General features: G+C 42.2%; 1 protein-coding gene across 5 annotated transcripts; it reads right to left on the minus strand.

Annotated features, from left to right (window-relative positions):
* Positions 1–2,945: 2,945 nt before the first annotated feature.
* LOC128860276 (phenoloxidase-activating factor 3-like) lies at positions 2,946–27,175 on the minus strand. Of its 5 annotated transcripts, XM_054097696.1 has the most exons (7): positions 23,470–25,621; positions 23,187–23,405; positions 10,672–10,781; positions 10,041–10,585; positions 5,526–5,722; positions 5,358–5,459; positions 2,946–5,209 (listed from the first exon to the last, which is right to left on the minus strand). In XM_054097696.1, the coding sequence occupies exons 2-7, from the start codon at positions 23,239–23,241 to the stop codon at positions 4,890–4,892; spliced, it is 1,329 nt and encodes a 442-aa protein (XP_053953671.1). In that variant the 5' UTR covers positions 23,242–23,405; positions 23,470–25,621; the 3' UTR covers positions 2,946–4,889. The 5 variants fall into 5 exon arrangements, 3 of the variants coding, with proteins under 3 accessions (XP_053953671.1, XP_053953670.1, XP_053953672.1); XM_054097695.1 differs by lacking the exons at positions 23,187–23,405; positions 23,470–25,621 and adding an exon at positions 26,877–27,175; XM_054097697.1 differs by lacking the exons at positions 23,187–23,405; positions 23,470–25,621 and adding an exon at positions 14,140–14,497.
* Between the last annotated feature and the right edge of the window lie 233 nt (positions 27,176–27,408).

Here is a 27,408-nt window from a genome sequence, read left to right on the forward strand (position 1 = left end):
TGGCGAAGAAAAATTTAAGATTTTTGAAGTGAAAACTTCTTTAGAATCGTTGGGAGTGATTTGAGACTCGATGAAACGAAAAAGCGACACTCTTGGCTACGAAGCGTTATATATTGATATACGTATATGTGTGTGGCTGCGTACTGCTGAGCCACGCTAGTATAGTGAGTATTGTAGTATGTATACTACACTGCCTATTACTTGCTTTGGTGTTTAGTTCAAGCGTCATACGTATGTATGTTTGTATGTATGCTAGTTACGGAGCCACGGTGAGCGAGAAGGCATTATGTATACCTATACTACACTACCTAATACTTGCTTAGACCAAGCGTCCTACGAATGTTTGTGTGTATGTTTGTACGTCTGTGTAATATACGCGTAACGACGCTCATAATAGCAAATCGCGTGTTCGTAAATATTTTCATTTTTAGATTGAGCAAAGGAAAAACAGTTTTAATTGTGGCAATTTATATTTCACCGCATCAATCAATAAATAGCATCACGGAATTCATTCACGAAAATTTAATAAAGTATACACCAGAAGTATCGCGGATACTTAGAAAAGATTACGATAAAGTTCCAATGATTTTAAGTGGCGATTTTAACGTAAATTTTGCATTGGACACAGCGATTTCTTTAATTGACTTTCTCAATACAACATTCAATTTAAAAATGTGTAACAATCGCACTGAATCGACAACACGATCAAAAACAACAATTGACGCGGTATTTCAAAGACATGTTGACAACATCGAAACCAAAGCATTTGTATCATATTTTATCTATCATAAGCCACTCGTATTATTTGTTGAAATTGAAAACATTGAGGATGAATAACAATAAAATGAAGAAAATAAAATATGAACTTTATAGCAATATTATAATGTACCTATAATTATCCCGCTCCTAATGCTGCTTTCGTCTCATTCTCTCTCAGTTTGTTTTACGGAAGGTTTCACTTCTATCGCGTCTAACCGTTAGACTGGTATTTTTTAAATCAACCTCAAATTGAGCCGCATACAGGCACAAGTCTTTTTACAACTGCGAAAAAAAAGGAAAAAGGAAAAGAGAACGTAGGTTCGAAACTCCGTTAAATACCACAATCAAAGAAACGATTTTTCTAATAGCGGTCGAACGTCGGCAGGCAATGGCAAAGCTCCGAGTGTGTTTGAGAGTAAACCTTCTGAAAAAGCTCCTCATAAAAATATCTGCCGTTTTCGGAATCGATTTAAAGCTATTGGTCCCTCCATTTGTGGAACAACAACAAGAAGAGCACACAAATTTGAAGAGCAGCTCGGCCAAACACTTAAAAGAAGTGTACGCGCTAATCATTATTATCTATTATTTTTGAAGTGCTTTTGTGTATACATTGGCATTTGCACCTCAAGCACTGGCAAACCACCGAATGCATTTTTTTTCATGAAAAACTACTTCCAAAAATCAAAGACCACCGGCTGATTTTCGTAGGCGGCATAAAATGGCAGGACAAGTTGGGCAACACAGGCCGTGCGCCACAAATTCGTACAGAAGCTCAAACAAAAACCTAACAGAAGTCGAGCTATGCGGCAGTTGCTCCTACATTCCTCAGTTCTTCAAGCGCAGATTCACAAACTTCGAGCTTCCAAAACTACTGCATGCTCTCCGACAGCTAGGCAGCCAGGAAGGCTTATGTCCACTACAATCTCACATAATAACAGCCAAATTTGTTGAGGAATGCTTTACTATTCTATATTAAAGTTAAATGCGCCAGAACTCCCTTGCGGGCTTACCAAACCTCTCATAAGCAGTAGATCTTAACGACTTATGAGATACGAAATTCATACAACACTGGATGGAAGTCTAGAACAGGGGTACACAGTTTATCCGGATTTCTAGAAGAACTCCAAAGAGGCTCTTACATCTAGATAGAGAAGACTGGGCATTACTATTTTCGTTATCACTGCAAGAAATTAGGACCAGCAAATAGGAGTATCTGCCGTTTTTTCGAGCTAGCTGCTAAAACGCCAGAACATCCACACTGGGAATATATAGCTCTCGCAAGATGAATACTCTAACACCCGAGTGTTAAGGCTCTTGGTAAGCCATTGGTGGTATGGAAGAAAAAGGCTGAATGCTTAAAATTATTAGATGACTGTAATGAAAGGCTCGCGGTCAAGTTCATTATAATAGGTAAAGCACCGATGCAAGCTCTTAGCATCGGTACAACGAACGGCAGCCCTAAGAGGGCCTGCAGTATCAGGGCCAGCTGTACAAGTAATAAGCGGCTCAATATCGATAGACTTACTAGCTTTTGATAGGAAAAAGTTGTAGGCTTTAAAGAAAGAGGAAATGGAGGAAAGAGCTAGCAAACCTGTAGCGCGCGAAATAAGAGATGAAACGCTAAGGCTATGGCAAGACCGCTGGATTAACGAAAAACGCGGCTGTTGGACAGCTAGGCTTATAAAAGACGTGGCCACATGGAACAACAGTGACTTCAACGAAGCTAATTTTTATGCAGCCCAAATGCTTTCGGGGCACGGGTATTTCCACAAATACCTGAAAAAAGCGAACATCCCGTACGCACAGTCATAACCACAGAAATTGTAATCGACAGGATGCTAAGTAGCAAGGAAACGAGGGAGATCATCATTGGTTTCGCGGAAAGAATTCGCCGTATAAAAAAGCGGGACCAGGACGCGGTCACTGAGGCATAGACCTTTGTAATGAGGAAGAACGCCACTCTGACATAATGCCTAGGCGGTTCCAGAGTGGGCGATGGTTCCAAACGAGGCAGAATGTTTTATTCCCCGGACATACCAATTCTCCGACGGCGGCTTTGATGATGCATTAGCCATTTTAAACCCCCATATCCGCAAAAAAAAAATTATAGTAGACCAGATTAGAGATCGCAGTGCACTATGGCCTAATACGAAATACTAATAATAATACAAGCAGCAATTCCTTGAGCTTCGAGATGTACACTTTATTGATTTAATTCTTTTTTTATTAATTTTAAACTACAATATTTTTATAATATACAAATCTGTTTTAGCACTTGAAGACTTTATTTTAAAAAATTTTGCTTATGCTTGTAGCCACCTTCATGCTAAAGGCTCGTCTTCTGTCTCCGTCTGTGTCCAGTTATCCTCACGTTCTAGTATTTTGCCAATCACATTGGTCAAGCGATTGCGCCAATCTGCCCCCTAAGAGGGTTTCTGTCCGCGAGCCATCTGTCGCAATTAAATAACGGGTGTTCGGCGTCATCGCTCGGTGCTTCGCAATATATGCACCTGGGGTCACTTACCTAACCCATGTGGTATAGATATTTTTGGAAGTATCCGGGGCCCGAGAGGAGCTGAGCCATGAAATAGCCCACTTTCTCAAATTTCCTTTGGACCCATTTCCCTATTGTAGCAATGAGTTTCGCCGTCCATCTGCCACTCGGTTCAGTGTCCAATCGGCTTTGCCACTGCTGCATGGTTTGGTCCACCGATGTGCGGCATTAGTCTGCTCAGCATTCATCTCATCTTCGCTGCCTTAAAAGCCGCGTGCTATATCTAAGCACAGAGCATAAGCCTGCAATCTAGTTGAATACCTAGGTATTATAGCATTTTTTGAGTCACCAGGGATGTGTCGCCTAGTTGCATGCTGACCTCGACTGGCGTGTGTCCTCGTGTCATCAGAATTATTTCGGTCTTATGTTTGGCGAACTCCAGGCCATGGTCCAAATTTAGGTCCTTAACATGAATTGGTTCAGCTTCCTCCTGGCATCCTCGGTATCTCGAGCTGTTATGGGCGCCACTATATCGTCCACATTTATCACGAAGTAGTGTTTTCTGGCATTTCTATACTCAGGATATCGTCGTAGCTCAGATTCTCAGACCGAGAAAAGATCCCTGGGCTGCGCCAGACAATACCGCTTTAGTTTTCTGACAGTCTGGTGTGTCACGCTCGCTCAAGTAGCTGATAGTAGGTTTCATTGCAGAGGATGCGTTGTCGGAGCAGTTGGCAGCCAAGAAGTCTTCTCACGCGTAGATGTTTCCTGGAATTGACAGGCAGGGACTCAATTTCTGGCATCTTGAGTAGTAGTAGCGAGTAATATGAGCGAAATTTTTCCCAGCAAAATGTGATGAAAACAATAGAGGTCTACCGTTTTCTTGAAGATAACATTCTTCCAGTTAGATGTCAGAAGCCTCGCATTGCCGCAAAGCTGATTCAGAAGGAAGCACGCGAACGCTCATATAAATCATTTTTGTCTTACTTACTCTAACTGTGCACCTCTTCCACCAACGCTAGTGCCAACTTGTACACTGATGCCAATCGCTCGTCGGCACAAACAACTTTCTTGAACAAGTCATCCTATAATTCAGCTATTTTACAACGCGTTTATTGGACTCAGATTTTCATAAATGCCGCAAAAATGGTCCAGATCACAAGCCTTCATTCATTTTTGGATATGCTGCCGTTCTCTCCATCATTCAGTGACATCTTTTTTAGGAGAATTTCTGAATGGTGGGGTCAGCTACAACTCACAGCTCAAGATTCATTAACTTTTTTTTTTGTTATCCATAATTATTTAAAAGGATCCCTGCTTAAAGCCGTTAACCAAATCCAATCGCTTACAAGCCCAAATGAGGCATGTACGCAGCATCAGATCAGACGCAAAAACTGGTGTTGTCTCAACCGCATCTTCACCCCCAACGTAATAAACGGACTTGGCAGCTACTTCAAATATCGAAATCACAGACGTCTTCGTTCAAGTTTAATGATCGTATAGGCCGCAAGTAATTTCACTTCATCCAAATTATAATATATTTAAAATATTTTAAGTAATTTTTATTTTTATTTTTTTTTTTTTTTACTTATCAATTTTGGGATATAAATATTTTTTCTTTTGTATGCCTCAGACTTCACTTGACTTCGCCAATAACTCTTGTTATCCAATCCATTGAATGGGCGACGCTCTCAGCATAATAGGAAGAGCTTTCTTCGCCACCACATTTGTTCATACCCAATGGCATAATGCCTATTTGTGTGTAAAACGGTAACTTATCTTGCACTAGCCAAAATACTGGGCCACCCGGATCTCCATTGCAGTTGGTAGGTAGTTCATTGCTGCCGCCTAAACAAATCATCGTTCGATTTACATCCGCGTCTGGATAGGCAAGTTGACATACTGCACGCGGGCGCTGAGTAATGGTATTCTTTTTCAGAACAGTCGAGGAGAAACCTGAAAAAAGTACGTAATTTCTTTTAAATAGAATTTTTGATATTTCGTACGATTGCTGAGTTCAATCTATGGGAGATTAGTAAGAAGTGTTAGAGTGAGTGTTCAAAATGAGAGCCTTCTTTTTGTGAAATTACTATCCCATGCTTACCCTTTTCCGTTAAACCCCAACCGGCAATTGTCAAAACATTTTGATCAAACGGTGCACTGAAGAATTCTCTTTTAAGCGGCAAGCAAATCGGTTTAATATTTTCTGTAATATTTATTTGAAAAAATTGAACTCTCTGCTTATTTGAATTTTCACTCTTAATTTACTTACTATTCCTTCGAACTTTGTTTTTTAGTTTAATTAGTGCAATATCCTTGAAACCAGTTGCCGATTGGTAATCCTGATGGATTATCGTGCTACTTATCCTAACATCAATATGTTGGGTACACTCATTGACTCTATTTCCACGGACACAGTCTCTCTTGGAATTTTCTGAAATTTCGTACTCGCCCAGGCGGACTCCGGTTCTAGAAAAAAGGACACAATTTAAATAAAATGTTTAAAAAAGCATTAAAAAATCAAAACAAAAAATAAATAAATGAATAAATATTTTTATTCGTATTCGTATTCGTTGTTGTTGTTGTTGTTGTTGTTGTAGCAGTATCTTCGCCCTGTCAGTGTAGTGTAAATTACCGGTCGTCTTCGTCTAGCTCATCTAACGGTAGGCCCAGGAAACTGGCAGTTTCGACGGGTTGGGTCCAGAGGGAGAGAGGTGTTAGATGTGTGGGTTTGATGGGGCATGTGAAGAGGTGGTTAGTGTCGTGCGGGGTACCTTCACATGCAGGACATATGTTTAGTATGTCGGGGTCGATTCTGGATAGGTAGGAGTTTAACCTGCTACAATATCCAGAACGTAGTTGTGCCAAGATTACGCGGGACTCTCGAGGAAGCTGGAGCTCTTCGTCTGCGATAGGTGGTGGTTGGACTCCGATAACGGCATTCGGGGGTCGGGAGCTTAGGAAGGTGGTAAGTGTCTCCCGATGAATGTCGTTAATAGCCTGTCTGTATACTGTCCGATCCTGGAGAGGTCTGTCCGTTTTGTCCTGGATCTCGTCCACGTAGTTGAGGAAGTGTCTCCTGATGTGCCTGGGAGGTGGCTCAGGCTCGAGCAGGTGTCTGCATGGGTGAGGCCTACGGTGACACCCAAGCAGAAACTGCTTGCCGAGCATTTTGTTATGCTCCTTAACCGGGAGCATGTGCGCCTCGTCATGTAAATGGTGGATAGGGGACATCAGGAGACATCCTGGGGCGGTCCTGATGGCAGTATTCTGGCAGGTCTGAAGCTTCGTCCACTGCGTATCACTGGTTCCAGGCGACCAGACAGGCGCGGCATAGTTCAGAACCGGTCGGCCTATTGCTTTGAAAGTCGACAGCAACATTTCTTTGTCTTTGCCCCAAGTGCTGCCGGCAAGCGACTTGAGGACCTTGTTGCGATTCTGTACTCTCGTTGCAATAGCGGTTGTGTGCGCCGAAAAGGAGAGCAAGCTGTCAAAGGTGACTCCCAAAATTCTGGGGTTGTTTATCGTCGGAATTGGGGTATCGTCGACGTGTACCTGAAGTGGCAGCTTGACCTCCTTTGTCCAGGTGGTAAATAGGGTCGCCGTGGATTTAGTGGGAGAAAGTTTTAAGTTTCTCGCAGTGAAGAAGCGAGAAAGGCTGGCGAGGTAGTCGTTTACTTTTGAGCATAGGCCATCAATGTCATTGCCCGACGCCATTATCGTGCAGTCGTCGGCATATGAGACCAGTGAGACTCCCTCTGGTGGCTGGGGGAGTTTCGAAATATAGAAATTAAAAAGCAAGGGTGAAAGGACACCACCCTGCGGTACTCCTTGCTTTATTTTTCTCTGTTTTGAGGTTTGGTCTCGAAATACTACCGACGAGTGACGACCACTCAGGTAGTTCGCGGTCCACCTCTTCAGCCCTGGCGGGAGTGTCGACTGTAAAATGTCATCTAGTAGCGTGGCGTGGCTGACTGTGTCGAAAGCCTTTTGTAGGTCCAACGCTACTAGGACAGTCCTCTCGCAGGGGCGGTTTTGGTTAAGGCCGCGGTTTACCTGGATGTTTATGACGGTGAGTGCCGTGGTGGTACTGTGCACTCTACGGAAGCCATGCTGGTGTGGGGCTGGAGTCAGGTGTTGAGTGAGGAGTGGGAGTAGAAGGGCCTCAAGTGTCTTCACTACTGGGGAAAGGAGAGTTATCGGACGATAAGACTCCCCTTGGTTGGCGGGTTTCCCAGGCTTCAGCAGTGGGACCACTCTCCCTAATTTCCACTTATCAGGAATGATGAGAGTGGCCATAGACAGGTTGAAGACCTTTGTGAGATATTCTACTCCCAATGGACCCAGCTTTTTCAGCATCAGCATGTTTAGTCCGTCGGGGCCAATGGCTTTTGATGGTTTCATGTGTTTGATGGCCCCCTGAACCTCGTCGCTGGTGAAAGTAAGCGGTGCACTGTTGTAGGGCAGTTTGTGCAGCCGTCTGGTGGCACAACGTTTGGATCTGTCGACCGGAGGATGCAATATAAATTGCCGGCTAAAGTAGCTCGCGCATCTCTTCGGGTCCGACGAAGTACGACCGTTGAAGGTGATATCCACCTTGTCGTTGTGCTTCGTCGGGTTCGACAAGGACCTTACGGTGGACCAGAGCTTGCTCACACCAGAGGTGAAGTTACAGGACTTCAGATGCTCTACCCATTTGGTCCGCTTACGTTGGGTGACCAGTTGCCGGATCTCCAAATTGAGATCCTTTATACGAGGATCCCCGGGATCGGCCTGGCGTAGACGGTCACGCTCGTTTGCCATAACGGCTGCTTCGGCTGGGAAATTGGGACGTAATTCCCGGATCCGTCCAGCAGGTATGAAGCGAGCCGCGGCGGCTGTAATCGCCTTGCGGAGTGCGCGTTCGCCAGCGCGCACATCGGTGGGAGTGGGTAGGGCTGCGAAGATGTTCTCAGTAAATTCCGCGAATCTGGTCCAATCAGCTTTGTTAAAGTTGATATATGACCGGTGATCCGCGGAAACAAAATCGGCGGGTCTCTCGATCGAGATGATAATGGGCAAGTGGTCTGATGCAAGCGATAGCATAGGTCGCCAGGTTATGCTATTTATCAGTCCAGCGCTAGCAATTGTTATGTCAGGCGAGCTGCTACAATTGCCCACTACCCTAGTGGGGGCGTCGTCGTTTACAGTGCTGAACGTCGAATCGTCTATCTGCTCTGCCAATAGCTGTCCCCTACGATCATTTGGCAGGCTTGAATGCCAAAGATCGTGATGCGCGTTAAAGTCACCTACTACCAATCGGTTTTCTCCCCTGATGAGCGCACCAATATCGGGGAGATATCCTGCCGGGCAGCAGGTGACAGGGGGTATATAAATATTGTAAATTTCGAGCTCGGCATCGCCTGACCGGACAGCTATACCTTGACGTTCTAAGGTGCTGTCCCTGCGGTCGATGCCTTCATCAATAAGACGATACTGCACTGAATGGTGTACTATGAACGCTAGGCCACCACCGCTGTCTCGCTCGCGGTCCTTTCGGTGCACGTTATAGCCGTCCCTGGTAATCAGGGGGGAGCTAGCGTGCAGTTTTGTCTCTTGGACCGCAGCTATCTTAATTCCGAGCCGACTCATGAAGTCGACTATCTCGTCAATCTTACTCGTTAGTCCGTTGCAGTTCAGTTGCAAAAGCTTGAAGCTTCGCGGGAGGGTCGTCGTAATTCGGGGGGTGAGGGATGCGTGATGTTGTCTGCGTTGGTCCTGCTGTGCGTTCCGCAAAATGGGGAGTGGCCTGATGTTGTCGGGTGGCCGCGCCACGGTGGGCGGTTGCGGGTGCAGAGCTCTGCAGCAGGGGGCAACGTAGTCGCGTGTCCACTCACGGGTGGTGTGCAGGCCGGAGCACCTCCGAAAGTGACACCAGCCACTGCAAGAACTGCATTGGACAGTTGTCAGGTTCCGAGGTACTACGGTCTGGCACACGGAGCAGACTGTGCGGGGGACCAAGAGCTGCTGGTTTGTCCCCGCACTGGGGTAGGAGCAGGAGGGTTTTTTTTTTTTTATTCGTATTCGTATTTGTATTTGTATTCGTATTCGTATTCGTATTCGTATTTGTATTTGTATTCGTATTCGTATTCGTAATCGTATTCGTATTCGTATTCGTATTCGTATTCTTATTCGTATTCGTATTCGTATTCTTATTCGTATTCGTATGCGTATTCCTATTCGAATTCGCATTCGTATTCGTATTCGTATTCGTATTCATATTCGTATTCGTATTCATATTCGTATTCGTATTCGTATTCGTATTCGTATTCGTATTCGTATTCGTATTCGTATTCGTATTCGTATTCGTATTCGTATTCGTATTCGTATTCGTATTCGTATTCGTATTCGTATTCGTATTCGTATTCGTATTCGTATTCGTATTCGTATTCGTATTCGTATTCGTATTCGTATTCGTATTCGTATTCGTATTCTTATTCGTATTCGTATTCGTATTCGTATTCGTATTCGTATTCGTATTCGTATTCGTATTCGTATTCATATTCATCTTCGTATTCGTATTCGTATTTGTATTTGTATTAGCCTTCGTATTTGCATTTTTATTAGTATCATTTTCGCATTTGTATTCCTCTTCGTATAAATTTTCTTATTCGCTTTTTTGCTTGTATTTCACTCGTTCGTCTTTTGCCTCGTGTAATTCTTTAAGCTGTACAACCTTGCCTCTAAGCGAAATTCTACGCTCTGCCTAAATCAAAAATATTTCTCAACCAAAACCGTTTAAACCTACATGTCCGCATTTATGCAATGGGCTGCCGTCAGCACCCAACGATCGGTGACCAATGAACCACCACAAGCGAAGCGGCGACTGTTATACTGCAACAACGCCATCCAAGGAAATTCAAGTATACTCGCATCTTCGCCGCCGGCGCTAGGATTTTTATTAGCATAAACAAATCCACATTTTTGCGAACTTAATATCGCTAAACCACGTGGATGCAAATTCTCTTCGTAGTTTGGTAGAGTTGGGATATCCGCTGGTGTTGTTGTTGTACTTAAAATAATATCACCTTGAATATTATCGGTAGCAGGTGTTAACTTGTGATATATATCATATTTTTCCCCGTAGGCCAACCCCAAGCGTCTGTAGAATTCTTCATCGAAAATGCGTTCTTTTTCGGGAATAGCCGTCGGGTGTGTCGGGGCTATTGTAGAGGTTTGTGTCACAACTGGCCGAATAGTGTTTATTGACGCAGCCATAGGCAAAGTTGTCAAATTGGTGGGCTTAGGCTCTGCTGGTTTTGTATCATCATCAGGACAACAAATAGTACCGGACTGAAAGTGAGAAGGGTAATTATATTGTACCATAATGCAGTTTTGTGTATTTAGTGAAATTTTTTCAGATTTTCCAAAATAAGTACCTCGCAATCCTCATCCGGAAAAATGACGCGATCCTTTAGCACATCACAATCGGCAAATGGTCTGCATGTCCCTGAAATATTACGACCATGTCGGCATCTCTGCTGGGCAACTAAAGAATGGAAAAATACCTTGTTGAGCAAGAATTATACATTTTTTAATTATTCATATTTATACAAGCCCAGATTAACCCTTCGTTAGGCACGGGGATTTTTGTAACGTGGTTAGGAACGTGGTCTACAATCGTAGACCATTTTAATATTATGACTAAAAGTGTTATTCATTTGTGTTTCTTAATAATACTTCATAAGTATATTCTGTGATTTAATGTGAGGAATATAAACTAATATTTTCACTAAATTATTTGTGTATCTTCTGTAAATTCAATAAAAACATGAATGTATGTGTTTTTTAACATTTATTGCAATTCATAAAAGTTTTTTCTTATAACTAATAGACGATTTACAAAAGAGTTTTTATTATTCGTAAAACTTAAAATAAAAATATGTAAAATTCACTTCTTTAAATAAAAAATAAAAGTTCAGTACAAAATTTATATGTTGTGGTTTCTGAAAACTGCTTATATTTCCTCACTGAGACATTCCGTGCAGCTTTCCCTCATATGATTTTTGCAAGCAAATCTGCCGCATTTAGTACACGACTTTCGGGATGATTTGTTCATATTGCGAGGGCAAATATGACAACGTCCGACATAGTTACTTGGTGATTGAGTGGGTGGTATGCTTGCGATGCCAAAAAGGTTGTGGGCTCGCTGCCTCATTTCCCTGGGTAGTCGAGGATTCTTTGATCTAACTTCAATTTGTGGTCGAATGAGCTACCAAGCGCATTTTTCAAGAAAATCACTCCGTTTTATATTATTTTGGGGATTATTTGCTTTATATACACAAAGAGCGTTTATACCAGAGATATTTAGTTAATTGTAAAATATTACCATTGGCCAACGACACGTATTCCTTGCAACATTATATTTCTGACATAATTGGTCCACAAGATCTACACCAAGTTTTGTGTGATTATAATCGGTTATCATAATTGGTTTTTTTTTCATCATTTGTTTGCTCATCTATTGCGTTATATTAGTGCATAGATGATATCAGGATCACTGACCGGTTTTTTTCGGGCAGTACGACACTCGTGTACAATTTTCTTGGAAACCAAAAATACTTGACTTTTCTTTACGATTCTTCCTGGGCAGGAATTCTTTGGGAACTTCGCGTTTATTTTTTCTCACAGTTCCCAAATATGTAAGGTTTTTCTTTAGCAAATTATTAACCAATGATAAGCTGTTGAACCAATTGTCACCAGTAATATTGCGATTAGTTCCTGTGACTGGCTCTACCAATCGATGAGTTATCCTTTCCGAACTATTGCTAAGTTTGTATGGTCCGTCCGGCTGAGTTCCCACATAAGTTTCCAAATTAAAAGTGTAAGACGTTTTCGCATCCACCATCGCGAAAGTTTTAATGCTAAACTTGGCCGGCTTACTAGGAATGTATTGCTTAAATGCGCAACGTCCTCTAAAAGCTAATAACAGTAAGAAACTCACTACCAATAAAATTACTTTGAAAGTTGACCAGGAATACTTCAAAAAGTTCTCTTATAGGCGCCAATTTATCAATTGCTCTTTTGTGCTGTCTTGTATTGATGTCATCAAATAGCAGGCACTTATCAGAAATCGAAACCGTTTCTCGCTCATCGCTAGGTAGCACGATTCAACCCCGTTTCCTTGGGAATTGCCCCAAATTTTATGAAGATTTATTCTTGAGCTTCTAAGAGCGCCAATCAAAAACAAAATGCCAATGAAAGCGCGAATTTCGGTGTCATCGTTTTCTCTTGCATCTTGATTCATTCTATCTTCTTGAAAGTTAACCCGTACTTTTTGAATATACAAATTTGTGGAAACGGTTATTATTCTTATAACCGAATCATTCACAAATAAATTTAGGCACTCAATTTCTGTTTCAACATTGCGCGCATTACCTTTTGTACCCGGCAAAAGTTTGATTATATTGTGCGAACGAATACGAACTTGCAAATTGGGTCTGGTTTTCTTCCACTTAGTGACATTGTCTTTTCCTAAATAGAAATTTTGGGGATGAGATGCACCAGAATCGTCTGAAAGAATTTCATCATCGCTTGATCCTTCTAGTTCCGATTCGGTCTTGTGGTCACTCTCTTCAGCAGCATTCACATTGATATCCGTATCTTCGTCAACCTCCGTCTCGTTTTCTTCATCCATAGCACTTTCTTCACTACTTGATAGTTCGGAGAGCCATCTTTCCCATACTTCAGGATTTTTGCTGCTTTCCAATCGTCTTTTTTTGGAATCAGAATGTTATCTGAAACTAATTAAATTAGCACACTTTTGTGAAAAAAATATAAGCAAAACTTACCTAAACTTTATTCAAATATTTAATATTATATAGCAAGTAATATTGCCGCAAGAAGAAGTGACGTCGTTAGTCACGTGGACTACATTTGTAGACCAACACTGTTCAGACCTTGATACAATTTTCAACTGCACGTCAAACCCCGCACTGAATGCACTAATTGGATAAAGAGATTAATTATAAACAGCTATTAAAAAGCTTAGGTAATTTAAGAGACAAATTTAAGGAGTTGCATGACTTTGAAAAGATGTGGTCTACGATTGTAGACCACGTGCCTAATGAAGGGTTAAATAGATTTTTAGTAGAGAAATTTGATTGAAAAAGTGTGAAACCCGCAAAAGTCCTAGCAGCTATTAAGTTCGTAGCGGGTTTACCAAAGACCTTTATTTAAACCAAAAAGAATAATTAATGCATCAATAAGTTAGTCAATTATATATTCGCTGTTGCTCTTTACAACCTCTTCCCACCTCTCGATCAGTTTGTTAATGCCGGTCCGTCGAAAATCGCCAGTGAAGTATTGTAAATTTGTCGCTGTAAATCTATCGTTTCTTAACCACTTTGCTATTTCTAATGGTTTAGCGAAACTATTGGGTCACATATGGATATATTTCGGTTTCTGGCTTTAAACAACCACAACAAAGACAGTTCATCAATTTTTAGACCATCCCATTACGGGAACTTTGTTTTTATTTTCTAATTAGTTCCACTTTGCCACTGAAATTTGGTATTTGCTTTCATTTTAACAATCAACCCTGCTTGTGTTTCATTGACACTGAACTGCTCAGCTAAAAAATTTGGTTTTTATTTGTAGTTTTTCTCTGGTGTTATTAACTTTTATTTTATTTTAATTGATGGCAAAATGCTTGCAAGAGTCATCATTAAACTTTGCCTTACCATGAATTAAGCAAGCCGCTGAATTTATTGTTTTAAAATGCTCTTAAATAAGTAAATTTATAAAAATTCGTTAAAGAAAAATCGTAGAACTATCGAAAACACACCCAAGACAAAGAAAGAAAATCAGTAACTTTTGTGATAAAAAATACAAAATTATTCACTTACTAACGCTCCGCGTTCGCCCTTGGGAAATTTTGTTTGTCTGAGAATTTCTGTGCATTGGAGAGACAAAAGGTTTTTCTTCCTTTTGCGCCCCGATTTTTAAACCTCTCAGAACCTTCACCGATATTTTATCAGCTAGATCTATTCCATCGTGCTCATTTATTATTGATTGTCCTTCCCTTCTGAGTAAAATTCAATTTGATGTTCCTTATACGAGTATGAAGCTTTGACAATACGAAACCTTGAAAATTGCCTTCTCGAAAGCCAATTACGGGTATACTCTGCTCTGATTTCTGATGCATGTGCGTATTTAAATTTGTCTCTAAATTCTTCTGATGCTGATTTTCGTGCAGGATTGTTACCAATGGAGTGGCTAGGTTAGGTTAGGTTAGTATGGTTGGTACGAAGAAAAATGGATTCGTCCTTTGGTAGACAATGCTGAAGGAGAGGCCAAGGAGAGGTGGTGCTGGGTTGGTTAAGAGAGTGGGTTAAGGGTGTGTGGATTACGAACGATGACTATGCTGCTTTTGCGTCAACCGCTTTGTGCTGCTGATGAAATTCATCAGACTTTTAATGTCAGCGCCAGCTATATCAGTAGGCGTAGCAAAGAAGTAAGAGCCAAGATGCCTGGATTTTAGCCCCGCCAGAGCAGGGTAGCTAAGGGGAAGGTGCTGAGATGATTCCACCTCATCCTCCATACATCCGACGCAAAAAGGGCTCGAGGTAATTCCAAGTCTCACAGCACGTGAGAAAACCGACGAGATACGAGAGCTGATATTTTGTCAACCTCAGAAGCTCGCCCGAGCGCCCCCGGTGCACACGTGGCCAGAAGGATTTCACGACCTTACGAGCTTGTGTACTTGCCGAACGTTGGCGCGATGCCCATCTTTCCAGGAGCAGACCGCAGGTAGTCAGGGCGATCCCAACTCTTTTCCTTTGCGGGGAAATCACCTCACACGTCCCTTGTCTGGCCAACTCATCCGTCTCACAGTTTCCCGCCATGTCGCTGTGACCAGGAACCCAGATGAGGCTTATGTCAAATAATTCGGACGCAGTCGAAAGTGAGGTCAAGTATTCCTTGACCAGTTTCGAATGCACCGTCACTGACCAGAGGGCCCTTATTGCCGCTTGGCTGTCAGAGTAAATATTTACTTTCTGGACTGTTAGTACGCATGTGAGCAGCCAATCAGCTGCCTCCTTGATTGGGGCTACCCCTGCTTGGAACACATTGCAGTGGTCCGGTAACTTGAATTTGAGTTGATGGGGAGCTCCTCGCAAAAAACTCCTCCGTCAACCTTTCCTTCCAACTTCGATTCATCCGTGAACAAGTTCGCCAGGCCCTGTCCCCAAGTGTAGCCCCCCGTCCACTCTTCCTTTGATGGAATATGAGTTTCTAAGGATGTTTGAGTGCCCATAAGTGAGGTTGAGCTTACAGCCCGAGCCCCTCAGTCTGATTGCGGTAGCGTAGCGCAATTCTGCCTTCGATGTCTAGGGGTACCACATTTAACATTGCGTTGAGCGCCAGAGTAGGAGTCGTTCGAAACGCCCCACTGATTCCAATGAGTCCCGACCTCTGAACTGTCTCCAGCTTCTTCACCAATGTCGTCTTCTCTAGTGGAGTGACTCTGACTCCATATAACAAGATAGGCTTTACAATAGTATTATTATTTTATTTATTTATTATTATTGAAAAAGGATAATATAATTATGCCTTAACAATCTAGAAAAAGCGTTATCAACTAAGGCCATCAGCTTCTTAAAATTAATTTATTTCTACTATGTGTACAAATAAGACTTATGTATATATATATCACACTTCAAAATAAATGTTTAGTTTAGTTATAAATCTTATAAATTCTTTTATGTTGGTGTGTGTTACATTTGAGAGCAATTCCCTTATATTGGGGTTGGCCATAGATTGGCGTATTGTTTCAAGCGCTAGGCATCCTTCGATTATATGTGGTATTGTTAAGTTCGCATCGTAGCAAAAATAGCAGAGTGGTGGTTGGGCGTTTTGGAAGAGATGTTGTTGGGTTAGCCTGGTGTGTCCTAGACGGAAGCGGGTGTAAATAATCTGTTGCCTTCTTGTTATATTTGTTGGTAGTGTTGTTGGCTGACGAGTTGGGTTTATCTCTTTGTAGTAATGAGTATATTCAGACCATTGCGTAATTTCATTTCTTAGGCAGTTTTTGTAAGCCAGTTTTTTAATGTCCTTTTTGTTGATGGTATTGATGAGTTTAACTGGGGATTTCGTGGCTAATTTGGCAGCAGAGTCGGCAAGTGTATTGCCTTGTATTCCGATGTGGCCTGGAACCCATAATAGCTTGATTTTTTCCGTGTATTCAATAAGAATGTCTCTTATCTGTGATATTGTTGGGTCGGCAAAATTAGCATTTAAGATAGCTTGGATTGCTCCTAAGGAGTCGCTGCATATAAGGTATCGATGTTTATGTTTTGCGGCATATCGGCAGGCAAAGAGGATTGCTGTTGCTTCTGCTGAAAAGACTGATGAGTACCATGGTAGTACTGCAGATAGAATTGTTGAGGTATCGTCCACTACGCTACACCCAATGATATTACTGTTTTTAGATCCGTCTGTATATAGGGCTCTCCAGTTTATATGTGAGTTGCGTATGTTTAGAAAGGATTGTAAATATACTGATATAGGTGTAGTTTCTTTTTTGTATTTCGTTAGGTCGAGCATGATAGAGTTTTTTTCCAGAGTCCAAGGAGGTGCACGAAGTGGGAGTGTTGGTAAGGGAGTAATTGGTATATCTTCCTCTTTTACCAATTCTATAAGTTTCTGCAGGGTAGAAGTTCTCCTCGTATTACGTTTTCTTTTTAATCTTTTTTTCAAAATAGCTTGAACTGGGGATCCTTCGTTATATGCCAACTTAACAATCATCCCTGTATTGATGTAAACTATCCGACCCTTTAGTGTTGGGAGTCCAGCTTCTGTTAGTATATTTATGATGGGGGTGGTACGAAATGCTCCAATGGCCAGTCTTGCTGCTGTATGGTAGATTGATGATAATTTTGATACATTTCTTTTTGAAGTTAGGGAAAATAATGGAAGGCCGTAATCTATTTTAGCTAATATTGTCGCTTTTATAATTCGCACAAGTGTGTTGGAATTGCTCTCCAATTTTATATTGCTTAAAGATTTTATAACATTCAATCTGCTTTGAAGTGAGTTGTGTAGATATGTGATGTGATCATTCCAGGTGTACTTATTATTAAACACTAAGCCTAGTATTTTAAGACTATTTACATTAGTAATATTGTTATTATTTATACATATGTTTATGTCTTGACAATTTTGTTTGTAGCAAATGTGTAGATGTTTAGATTTATTAGCAGATATAATTGTTCCGCTGGCATTACACCAATTAGAAATTTTTTGGAGTAAAGTGTTTGTTTGGAATAAGAAATTATCGATATTCCGAACAGTAGTAAAGACGTAAAGGTCATCCGCGTAAATAACGTGGTTGAAAAACTTGTGTTCTTTTATAAGACAGCTTAGTCGGTCGAATGCTATGAGAAATAGGACTACAGAAAGGGGTGACCCCTGGGGGATGCCATTTTCGATTGGCCACTGCTCAGATATCTTATTGCCGACTTTGACACAAATTTTTCGATTTTGTAAGTAGTGGCGTATATAGTTAATAATTTTTGGGCCGACTTTCCAGTTTATTAGCTGTTCTATTATCGTATGTAAGCCAACACGATCGAAGGCCTTTTCCATATCTAACGAAAGTATTGAAAAATGATTTTTGCAGGAGATGGAGTTAGATATCTGTTCGTCGAGTGCTAGTAAAGCATCTATTGTGCCACATCCTGGTTTGAAGGCGGTTTGATGGTTTGAAAATAGTTTTTTTGTTGTTGCAAACCACATTAGTCTTCGTGCTACCATTTTCTCCATGACTTTTGATAAACAAGGTATAAGTGATATGGGGCGGTATCCCTCAATGGTATTTTTTGGCTTGTTAGGCTTAGAGATAGGAATAATTAAACTGGTTTTCCATTGTTGAGGGATTATGCTCGTTGTGAAAATTATATTGTAAAGGCTGCATAGTTTAGATTTTCCTATAAGCGGTAAGTTTTTGATGAGAGGGTAAGAGATGTTATCTAAGCCTGGGGTTTTGCCTTTAAGTGTCGAAATGCAAGCATTGAGTTCCAGTGGAGAAAAAGGGGCTTCTAATTGCATTGCTATCTTATCAGCTATATAGCCAGTGTTGACGGGGTTGGTATAAAGATTTTTTTTGTAGACAAATTCGTTGGAGAAAGTTCGGTTTTTAGAAAGTTCTGACCACGTTTTGACGAAGAAACGTCCGATTTCTTCATTAGAGTATGCGGAGGAGTTTTCGGATGTTTGTATGACATGTATTCTGTTCGAAGGGAAGTTACCGTGTATGATATTAACCTTCTTCCAAAGAGTACTTGATGGGGTTTGGTGATTTATATCTCTGGTAAATTCTACGAAGCGTTCCCTTTTCGAAATTTTGGCTTCTCTTTTGAATTTGGCATTTGCCTTTTTGTATTCTAAAATATTTTCTTTTGTGGGGTTGCGCTTTGCAGTTTTCCAGAGATAAACTTTTTCGCGTCTGAGAGAGGATAAATTTTCATTCCACCAGTAAGTAACCCGACTGTGATGGTTTGGTGTACGAGTGGGAATTGATGCGTTCGCGCAAAGTTTAATTTTCCTTGTTAGGATTGCTGTTGATTGGTTGCTGTTGTTTCTGTTTAGTGTAAGATTGTCAAAGTGATGATCTATGAGGGTCTGGTAGGTGGTCCAATCTGCTGGCTCTAAGTTGTAGCGTTTGGTGTTATCTGTGTGTGGCAGAGTGTTGTGATTAAATAAGCTCAGTGATATTGGGTAGTGGTCGCTGCCGTAAGGCTCATCAAAGATTTTCCATGCAGCAGCGATGTTGAGGGGAGGATTGCAGATGCTAAGGTCTATGTGGGTGTGTGTGGATCTTGTTGAAAAATGTGTTGGGGATTTGTCGTTAAGTAAAATCAAATTACTGTTTTGAATGAAGTTAGTTATTATTCTGCCTTTTTTGTTAAAGTTCGGGGAGCCCCAAAGCGGACTCCAGGCGTTTAAATCGCCCAAAAGCAAGAATGGGGTATTTGAGTTTGGAAAAAGAAGCTGTAAATCAATTTCTGTGAGGCTATCTGTAGGCGATATGTAAGTACTAATTACTGTGAAATGGATATTAGATTTAATTTTAACTGATATCGATAAAATATTAGTGTTCGTGTTTATTACAGTGTGTTCTAATGTGTTATTTATAAGCAGAGCAACTCCTCTTTTTGCTACAGAGTTTGGTTCTATATCGTTGTTTGTGTAGATAGAGAAATTTTTCGGTATTCTGTTTGATGGTGGGTTTGAGTGAAGGTGGGTTTCTTGCAGAGCGATTATATCGTATTTATTTTCTTTTATGAGTAAAGTGAGCTCATTATAATTATTCAGATAACCATTAAGATTCCATTGCAGAATCTTAAGTACCATGATAAGCAAACTGAGTGAAGTTTAGAATCTCTACTAGCGAAAAACTGGTTTTCGGTAGTAAGAGTTCTTTTTATTGTACCATGTCGGCAGGTGAATTGGAGCCATAGAGATTGGGAGTTAGAGAGGAATATGAGTAATTGTTGGGAAGCGTTATGTTATCAGTATTGTGTAGTTGTGGCGTGCTATTAATTATTTTAGACAAAAATGTTTGTACATTGGGAATAGTGAGATTGTTGCTGTCTGATAAAGAGAGGTTCATAGAGTTGCTATTTATTGTTGAGTTTTTTGCTTGTTGGCTTGTGGATGAACTAAGCATGTGGTTTTGAGTAGTTAAATGGTTTTCTATAGTATTTGTGTAGTTTGAGTTGTTAGAGAGAGGAATAGTATTGTTGGGTAAAGGACAGTGATTTGGTGAGTTATCTTGGTTAACTGTATTCTGTGTTTCTATTATAGAGTTTTCTTGTTGAGTAGTGGATGGATTAAAAGTGGCTCTTTGAGTGGTTTCTGTGCTTTCAGTAGTATGGGAGAGATTTGGTATGTTGGGTATGGTCGGCAGGTTATTGTTGTTGTTGTTTTGAGTATATGTTTTCTGTTCTTTTGGTTTTGTTACCTTTTTTGAATTGCTTCTTCTAGATTTTCCCGTGGGGAAATATATTCTTTTTGATTATGATTAACTGCTTCAGTGGCTTCGCGAAAAGAGCACTTGTTTAATGTTTTGTAGGTAAGTATATCTTTCCTCTTTTGTAATGTTGGACATTTGATGTTGTTGGATCTGTGCTGTTGCTTACAATTAATGCACTCAACTTTTGTACATGGTGAGGGGTCGTGAAATGTAGAGGAACACACGTTGCATTTATTTTCGGATTTACAATATTTTAATGTATGACCTAAAGTATAGCAATTTTTGCATTGCATTGGGGATGGGATATAGGGCTCCACCTTTACTTTCAGCCAAGCTACATTGACTTCGGCAGGAAGTTCGTATGCGTTAAAAGTAATAATATGCAAGGGAGTGTTTATGACTTTACCGTCTTTAAATTTAGTAATTTTTTTGCATTCTGTGGCTCCTTGGTTTTGTAGACCTTCAACGATTTCATTTTCTGTTAAGGTGGATAGAAAAGTAGAGTAAATCACACCTTTTATAGTATTGAGTGTGGGGTGAAGGCTCACTGAAATATCACATAAATTTGATAATTTAGTAGCTTTAAGAAATTTTGTGGTTTGTTGATTATTTTTTGTTAATATGAGGAGATCTCCATCTCTGGTAAACGAAATTGAGTTTGGCTGCTCTGTAGTGATTGACTCTAGGGCCTTTTGTAGTAAAAATATATTAAATGTTTTTAGTGGTTTCGTGTTGTCTTTGTTTTTCACAATAATAAATTTTGGGCAAATTGTTGGGTTGACGTTTAATGGTTTGTTGTTTTTCTTGAGGTAAGGAAAGTCACGTGTATTGTTAAGGTTAAGGGTTTTACGTTTAGGGGGGGGCTCTTCCCCGAGAATTGCAAAGTAATTATGATCCCTCCCTCCTCGCTCTGAGGACATGGTGGATACTTTTTTTTTAATCACTCTCCGTTTACTTATATAGTTAAGTTTCACGTATTGGGTGTAAAATGAAACGAATGAAAATTAGAATAGCACTATACAACAACACAAAATTTGATCGCTTTGCTAGTATAGAGACACAGTAAGAAGATGTGAACTGGTAGACAGTCAATTACTCACTGTACAATAGTATTATATAGCCAAAAACCTACTCTAGGCGAAATGCCCCATCTCTTGCCAATAGCGCCCTTGCACCCACACAAAGCAATTGTTACCTTCCTTACACTTTCCTCAATATTGGGCTTTCATGTAAACTTATTGTCAGGGATAATACCTAGGTTCCCTAGTGAGGAGAAGTTGAGCTCGGGGTATTTTATATTTCCTCGTAAATATGACGAGCTCCATCTTAAGAGGATTCACCGACTGGCCGCAATCCGTTGCCAATCTAACAACTACGTTCAGATATTCCTGCATCAAGTTGTACAGAGTATCCATAAATTTTCCTCTAACGATTAGTGCCAAGTCGTCCGCGTAGGCAATTACCCTGCAGGCCCCTTTCACCAGCTCCTCCAGCAAGTTATTTAGGACAACAACCCAGAGGAAAGGCGAAAGAACACCACCTTGCGGACTGCCCCTACTCACCTCCCGATGGATGGAGATGCTGCCCCATTCTGCCGCAACAGTTTGGTCGCTAAGCATTTTATAGATAAATCTAATAAGGTCGGTAATCTGGTAATTGTCTCCCGGAGGGCGTTGTTAAAGCCCCCGCAATGTCGGGGAAGGCGCCCACCGCAAACTCCTTCTGAAAAGCAGATTCCTCAATCTCTTTCACAATTGTGTGCAGGGCAGATTCCACCGATCTGCCCTTGCAATAAGCATGTTGTGTATGCGACAACCGACCCCGAGGAATTCGGCTTCTTATGTGCAGGTCGGTCAGCCTCTCAAGGGTTTTCACCAAAAAATATGAGAGACTGATTGGCCTGAAGTCCTTAGGGGAGTCATGCGAGCTCTTGCCTGCCTTAAGTATAAAGATAACCCTCACGGCCCTCCATGATTTTGGTGTATAGCCCCTGGCTACGCAGCTCGCATAGAAAGGGCTAAACCAACGCCATGAAACCTCCACAGATAGGCAGGAATGATGCTGTCTGGACCAGGCGACTTGAAGGGTCCAAAGGAGTTAATGGCCCAAGCCAGGCGGCGCTTATCCAGCAACCAGCCTCGGTCCCGAATGCAAGTTGAAATGCTTTCAAGGCCGGTGCTGCTAGGTGCTGGGCTCGTCGGAAAATGGGCGTCGAGATGTAACTTTAGTGACTCCTCGCCGCTCATCGCTAATCGCCCAACGTCCCAATACGGCTCTTAAGTACCCCAAGGGAGCGGAACTCTTCGTAAGTACTCGTCTAAGCCTCGGAGACTCATGGCAGCCCTATACGCTCTTGCAGAAGCTTTTCCAAGAGTCCTTCTTAGACTTCCTACTTTCGGACTTATATATTCCTAGCCCTACTTTATACAGCTCCCATCCCTGCTAAAAAGGCGTCTACGTGAGGTCCTAAGCTCAGAGAGCTCCGTTGCCCACCAAGGCGGTTTTTCCTTTCTGGAAAAAGCTTTTGTTGGACAAGAGGTTTCCAGGGCATTTTGCAAGCCGAGGTGAAAGTCTCCAGTTCGTCGATCGCTTCTTCCGATAGATCTAGATTTTCTCCCGGTGCTTTGGGGAGTAGTTTCAGCAAATTTCTGTAATATGCATCCCAGTCCGTTCTCCTCAGGTTCCTGTTGGGGGATCTTATTGGACGAATTTAAGCGAGAGAGAACTAAGTATACCTATGGTCCGAGAAGGAGTGAGCGTTTAGCACCCTCCAATCGGAGATTCGGCTAATCAGTAAAGTAGAAGCCAGAGTTAGGTCAAGCACCTCTTCTCTGGCTGCAGTAATAAAAGTGGGGTCCTTACCCCTGTTACACATAAACAAGTCCTCGTTTAAAATATAATCAATAAGTGTCTCACCTCTTGCATTCATGTCTGAACTTCCCCAGTCTAAGGGTGTGAGGGGAGTTCGCATCAGTGCCTATAATAACGCCGATTTTCCTGCGTTTTGCTTCAGCCAGGCGTTCCCTTAGCAGCACCGGAGGTGGTTCCACATAACCGTCATGTGCCATGTAGAGGGACATTAGCCATAGCTTTCCAGAAGGGCCCTCCAAGTTCACCGTTACAATGTCTTCATTGCTGAAATTAGGCAAAATAAATGCGTTAAGCTCCTTCCTGATGAGTATACATGATCTTGATTTACCTGTCCTGCTATACGCCACCAGTTTGTAGCTTTTCGTCCTGAGCCCAGAAATGCCGTTGCTGCTTAGTCACGGCTTCTGAATCAGGACTATATCAGCTCCACCTTGCTCAAGGTGGATTAGTAGGTTGGCGGACGCCGCCTTAGAGTGCTGAAGATTTATCTGAGAAATAATCAGCCTCCAAGGTCCTATCCAGAGCCTCAGGGACGGTGTCCTCGCTCTCCGAAGCCAGAAGCCTCTCCTCCTCTGCCCTGTCGACGAACGACTCGTTACTTATGACGGACCCCGGTAAAGAGCGGTCGTCATAAGCATTGTCACCCTCCAATTCCATATCCACAGGAGCTTCCTCTACTGTGGGCCTTACTTCTCCCAGCACGTCCGGATGTGCAGAGGCATCTCCTCTGGCATCGGTTTGGTAGACCTTAAGGACTACCTTTTCGAAGCCATAGTTGATAACCCCTTTTGCTTCAGCGAGAGGACTGAGAGACTCTGAGTTCAGCAGAATCAACGCCTTCCGATAGAATCCCTCAATCTTCTCCACCTTAACCACCCTCCAGTTGTGCGTGGGAAGTTTAGGATTGCAGTAGCGGAGAATTTCCTCCGTCTCCTTCGAAGCAGAGGGTTCGGAGGGGAGCCAGACACGTGCCCGCGGACGCACAGGTAGATCCTTCTTGTTCACCACCTTCAGCTTAGCTCCCTCCCATACCTCTCCCACCAAGGCTACTGCCGCCCTGTACATTGAGGCTGACCGTTCGTCAGCGCAGACGATTCTTTTAAACAAACCGTAGTGCCATCCGGCACTTTCACAGCTTGGGGGCGGGCCAGGGTTTTCCCTCACCACCCTCATAAACACTGCGGAGATGGCGGACGCTACCCTCTTCCATTCCTCCCTAGATATAGCGCCGTCTTCCTTACCGCTGTCCATCACTCCGAGAATGATGGAGCCCGCCTGTTTAACGACTTCGCTAAACGATTTTGGCGAGCCACCACCAATCCTGGGTCTCTTTTCGTGGGAGACATCCTCCTCCTGGAAGCGTTGCCTTTTTACTCCCGAGTCCAGTTGTGGTGCACTCGCTTCCACTCCTGTTCCACCACCCTCCTCTGCTCCTCTGATGACCTTCCTGGCCCGCTCGAGCGTCGGGGAATGCTTCTCAGATAACTGAGAGTTATTCTGCCCACCGTAGCGTTCCAGGATCTTAGTAGCCATAATAAGTTCAGAGAAGGACCGTTTACCCTGCCCTTCCTGCCGTTTAGGCCTAGTGGAGGGTCCTCGAAGAGATACCTCCGAAATGCCCGGAAATCTAGAGGAAAGTCCTTTGCTGGTGCTGGCTTCCCCATCCAACGCCACTACTTTAGGAATCGCAGACAGTTTCGTCTGTGCTCCGATAGCCATCCATTCTGGATTCCTACTGAAAATCGAAAGCAAATTTCCCTCGATGTCTCCCTCGGTCACTGCCTTACGCATTGATTCCGACGCATAACCCACACCAGAGACTACCCCCCGGGGTGAAAATTTTCGAGGAGACACGATCGTTCCTCCTGTCCTAGGAGAGGTGGTTTTGGGACTCAGTTTCGAGTTCCCGCTACCCCTTGAAGCTTTCTGCTGGGTTCTTGTTTTGTTTGTTGTGTTGTTGTTTGCTGTTGTTGTGTTTTTGTTGTTCATTGTTGCTTTGAGTGGGTCCCCACTCGAAGCCGCTATCCAAACCCGTAGTGTGTAGTCGTCCTTAAAGGGTCCCATGGTTGTCTGTGCCGTAGCAGGGAGGCCATGCGAGGGTTGACGCATGTCCTTATGGGGCATGCGTTCAGAGCCAGACCGGACACAAAGACGGGAGTCGCTTCAACCGCACCTACACCGCCAACCCAATGGCTACGGGTTTGGAACGTACTCCAAGGCCTGCCAGGGTTTTAGCGGGACGGGGGCAGACACGTCATTAGCCCACCAGCCATTTCTGCGGAGTTTCACCTCCGCATACTCAGGTGGCAGAATGCCGCGACTACCAGCACAGGGGTCAAAAAGTCAAGAATATATTCGAAGAGAATTAGTCCAAATCCGAAAGCGGGGGGGTCATCATCGTTCAGGAAGGCCGTTGAGGCCGCAGATCATTTAGCGCTATCCGGGGTGCACCACGCGGAGGCGATCTGTCCTACACCCCAATGGAGTGGCGAGCTAAGGAAAAACGCAATACAGGGATTGCATTATAAAAGTGTAAAAAAAGTGCGAGTGAGATTTACGAATTATTGTCAATTACTTAATATTTCGAGATTGTTTGTTTACCGCACGATCAATCGTTTTCCCCAAACGTCTGAAGTAGCAAACAGAAAGTGATAGTCTTCGCGGGGTTCGAACCAGTGCAGCCATAAAAGTCGCTCGAGAAAGAATTCGCAACTGGTCATCTTGAAGAAGAAGGCGCTTGAAGAAAATTAGACTCGACAAATGCAAATAGCTTCTTGGGTGGCACGCGGTCAAAGGACATGAAAATATTATTTTCACAGATGAGAAAAGTTTCACTGTTGAAGAAATTTTTAATAAGCAAAAAGATAAAATCTATGTCAAAACTTCTGAAGACGCAAACAATTTTGTTCCAAGGGCTCAGCGTGGCCACCATCCAGCCTCCGTAATGATTTGGTAGGGAGTGTCTTGTGCAGCCGTTAGATCTCTTCTTTTCGGCAAAAAGGGGTTAAGACCAGAAGAAAAGTGTACCTGGAAGATGTCTTAGAAGATGTGATGAAGCCGTTGAGCAATTCTCTCTTCAATGGAGAGCGTTGGATCTGCCAGCAAAACTCCGCTCCAGCCCACAAGGCAAAAACCACCTAGCAGTGGCTAAAAAACAATATTTCTGGGTTCGTAATTCATAGCCGCAAAATATTGGAACATCGGCCGTCTGGAAGTCCATTGTACTGCAGTTTGTGGTCAGAGTTGGGGAATAGAGCCTGTCGAAGAACTCACAGAAATTAAGAATCTCAAACAACCTTTGGTTCAAGCAGCGTCGTCAATATCCATGGAAGCCGTGCGTGCTGCAATAGCTGAATGGCCTAATCCATTATTACAATAAATCATTCTACATTCATTTCTGAACTTATAACATAACTTATGGCAGGACACTAGCTTAATATAGTCTGTAAGAATCTATCCATTCTAAGACAAATAAATAATTAAAAAAGTTACTTTATCAGATAAGGACACGCTGAAGTATTACTAAATGCGTGAATGCAATTTCTATGAAAAAAAAAATTGTTCGCTCCCAAGAATGTGTATTGGAGATATGGGGAGGAGATATCCGCTTAGCAGAGCGTCCCTTTAGGGAGCTTTCTCTGTTTCAGTAATAAGCTATTTATTCAAATAATAAATTAAAATCAATCAATCAGTAAATAAAAGACTAAATCAAACCAAAAATACTCGTATACTCACTTGTGGCAACGAGGACGCAAGACAGTGAGACGCTCCAAATTGTGTAGAACCAAAGCGTAGTCATTATAACACTTAATCCTCGAGTTTGTTGCTAATATCGCACAATTCACTTTACAATTAATATTTACTTTAATATAATAAAAAAAAACAAATACGAAGCATACAATTATATACACGAATCCATATTACAAAACTAAATCAGAATTAATATTTCCTCAAAAATTAAATACGACACACCGTTGGCCTGAGCACTCACGACTTATTTCAGGGGCAGCTGAGAAATAATTTCACACTCGAAGTAAAAATATGTATTTATATCAGTGTCTCATACCGGAGTTCAGTTCTAATGAATTAGGGCGGAAATTCTACTTAATTATTAAATAAATGTATGCATACACACACACACATACAAGTACATTGCTCTTATCGAGTGTACGCTGACTGCAGTTTTATCAAGTGCGAAACGTAGCCAACAGGCAAAAGTTGCTCTGCATTGCAAATAAAGTAAAGTGTATGCAATTAGGGATGTAAG

This window comes from Anastrepha ludens, chromosome 4, assembly GCF_028408465.1.
Source record: "Anastrepha ludens isolate Willacy chromosome 4, idAnaLude1.1, whole genome shotgun sequence".
NCBI lineage: Eukaryota > Metazoa > Arthropoda > Insecta > Diptera > Tephritidae > Anastrepha > Anastrepha ludens.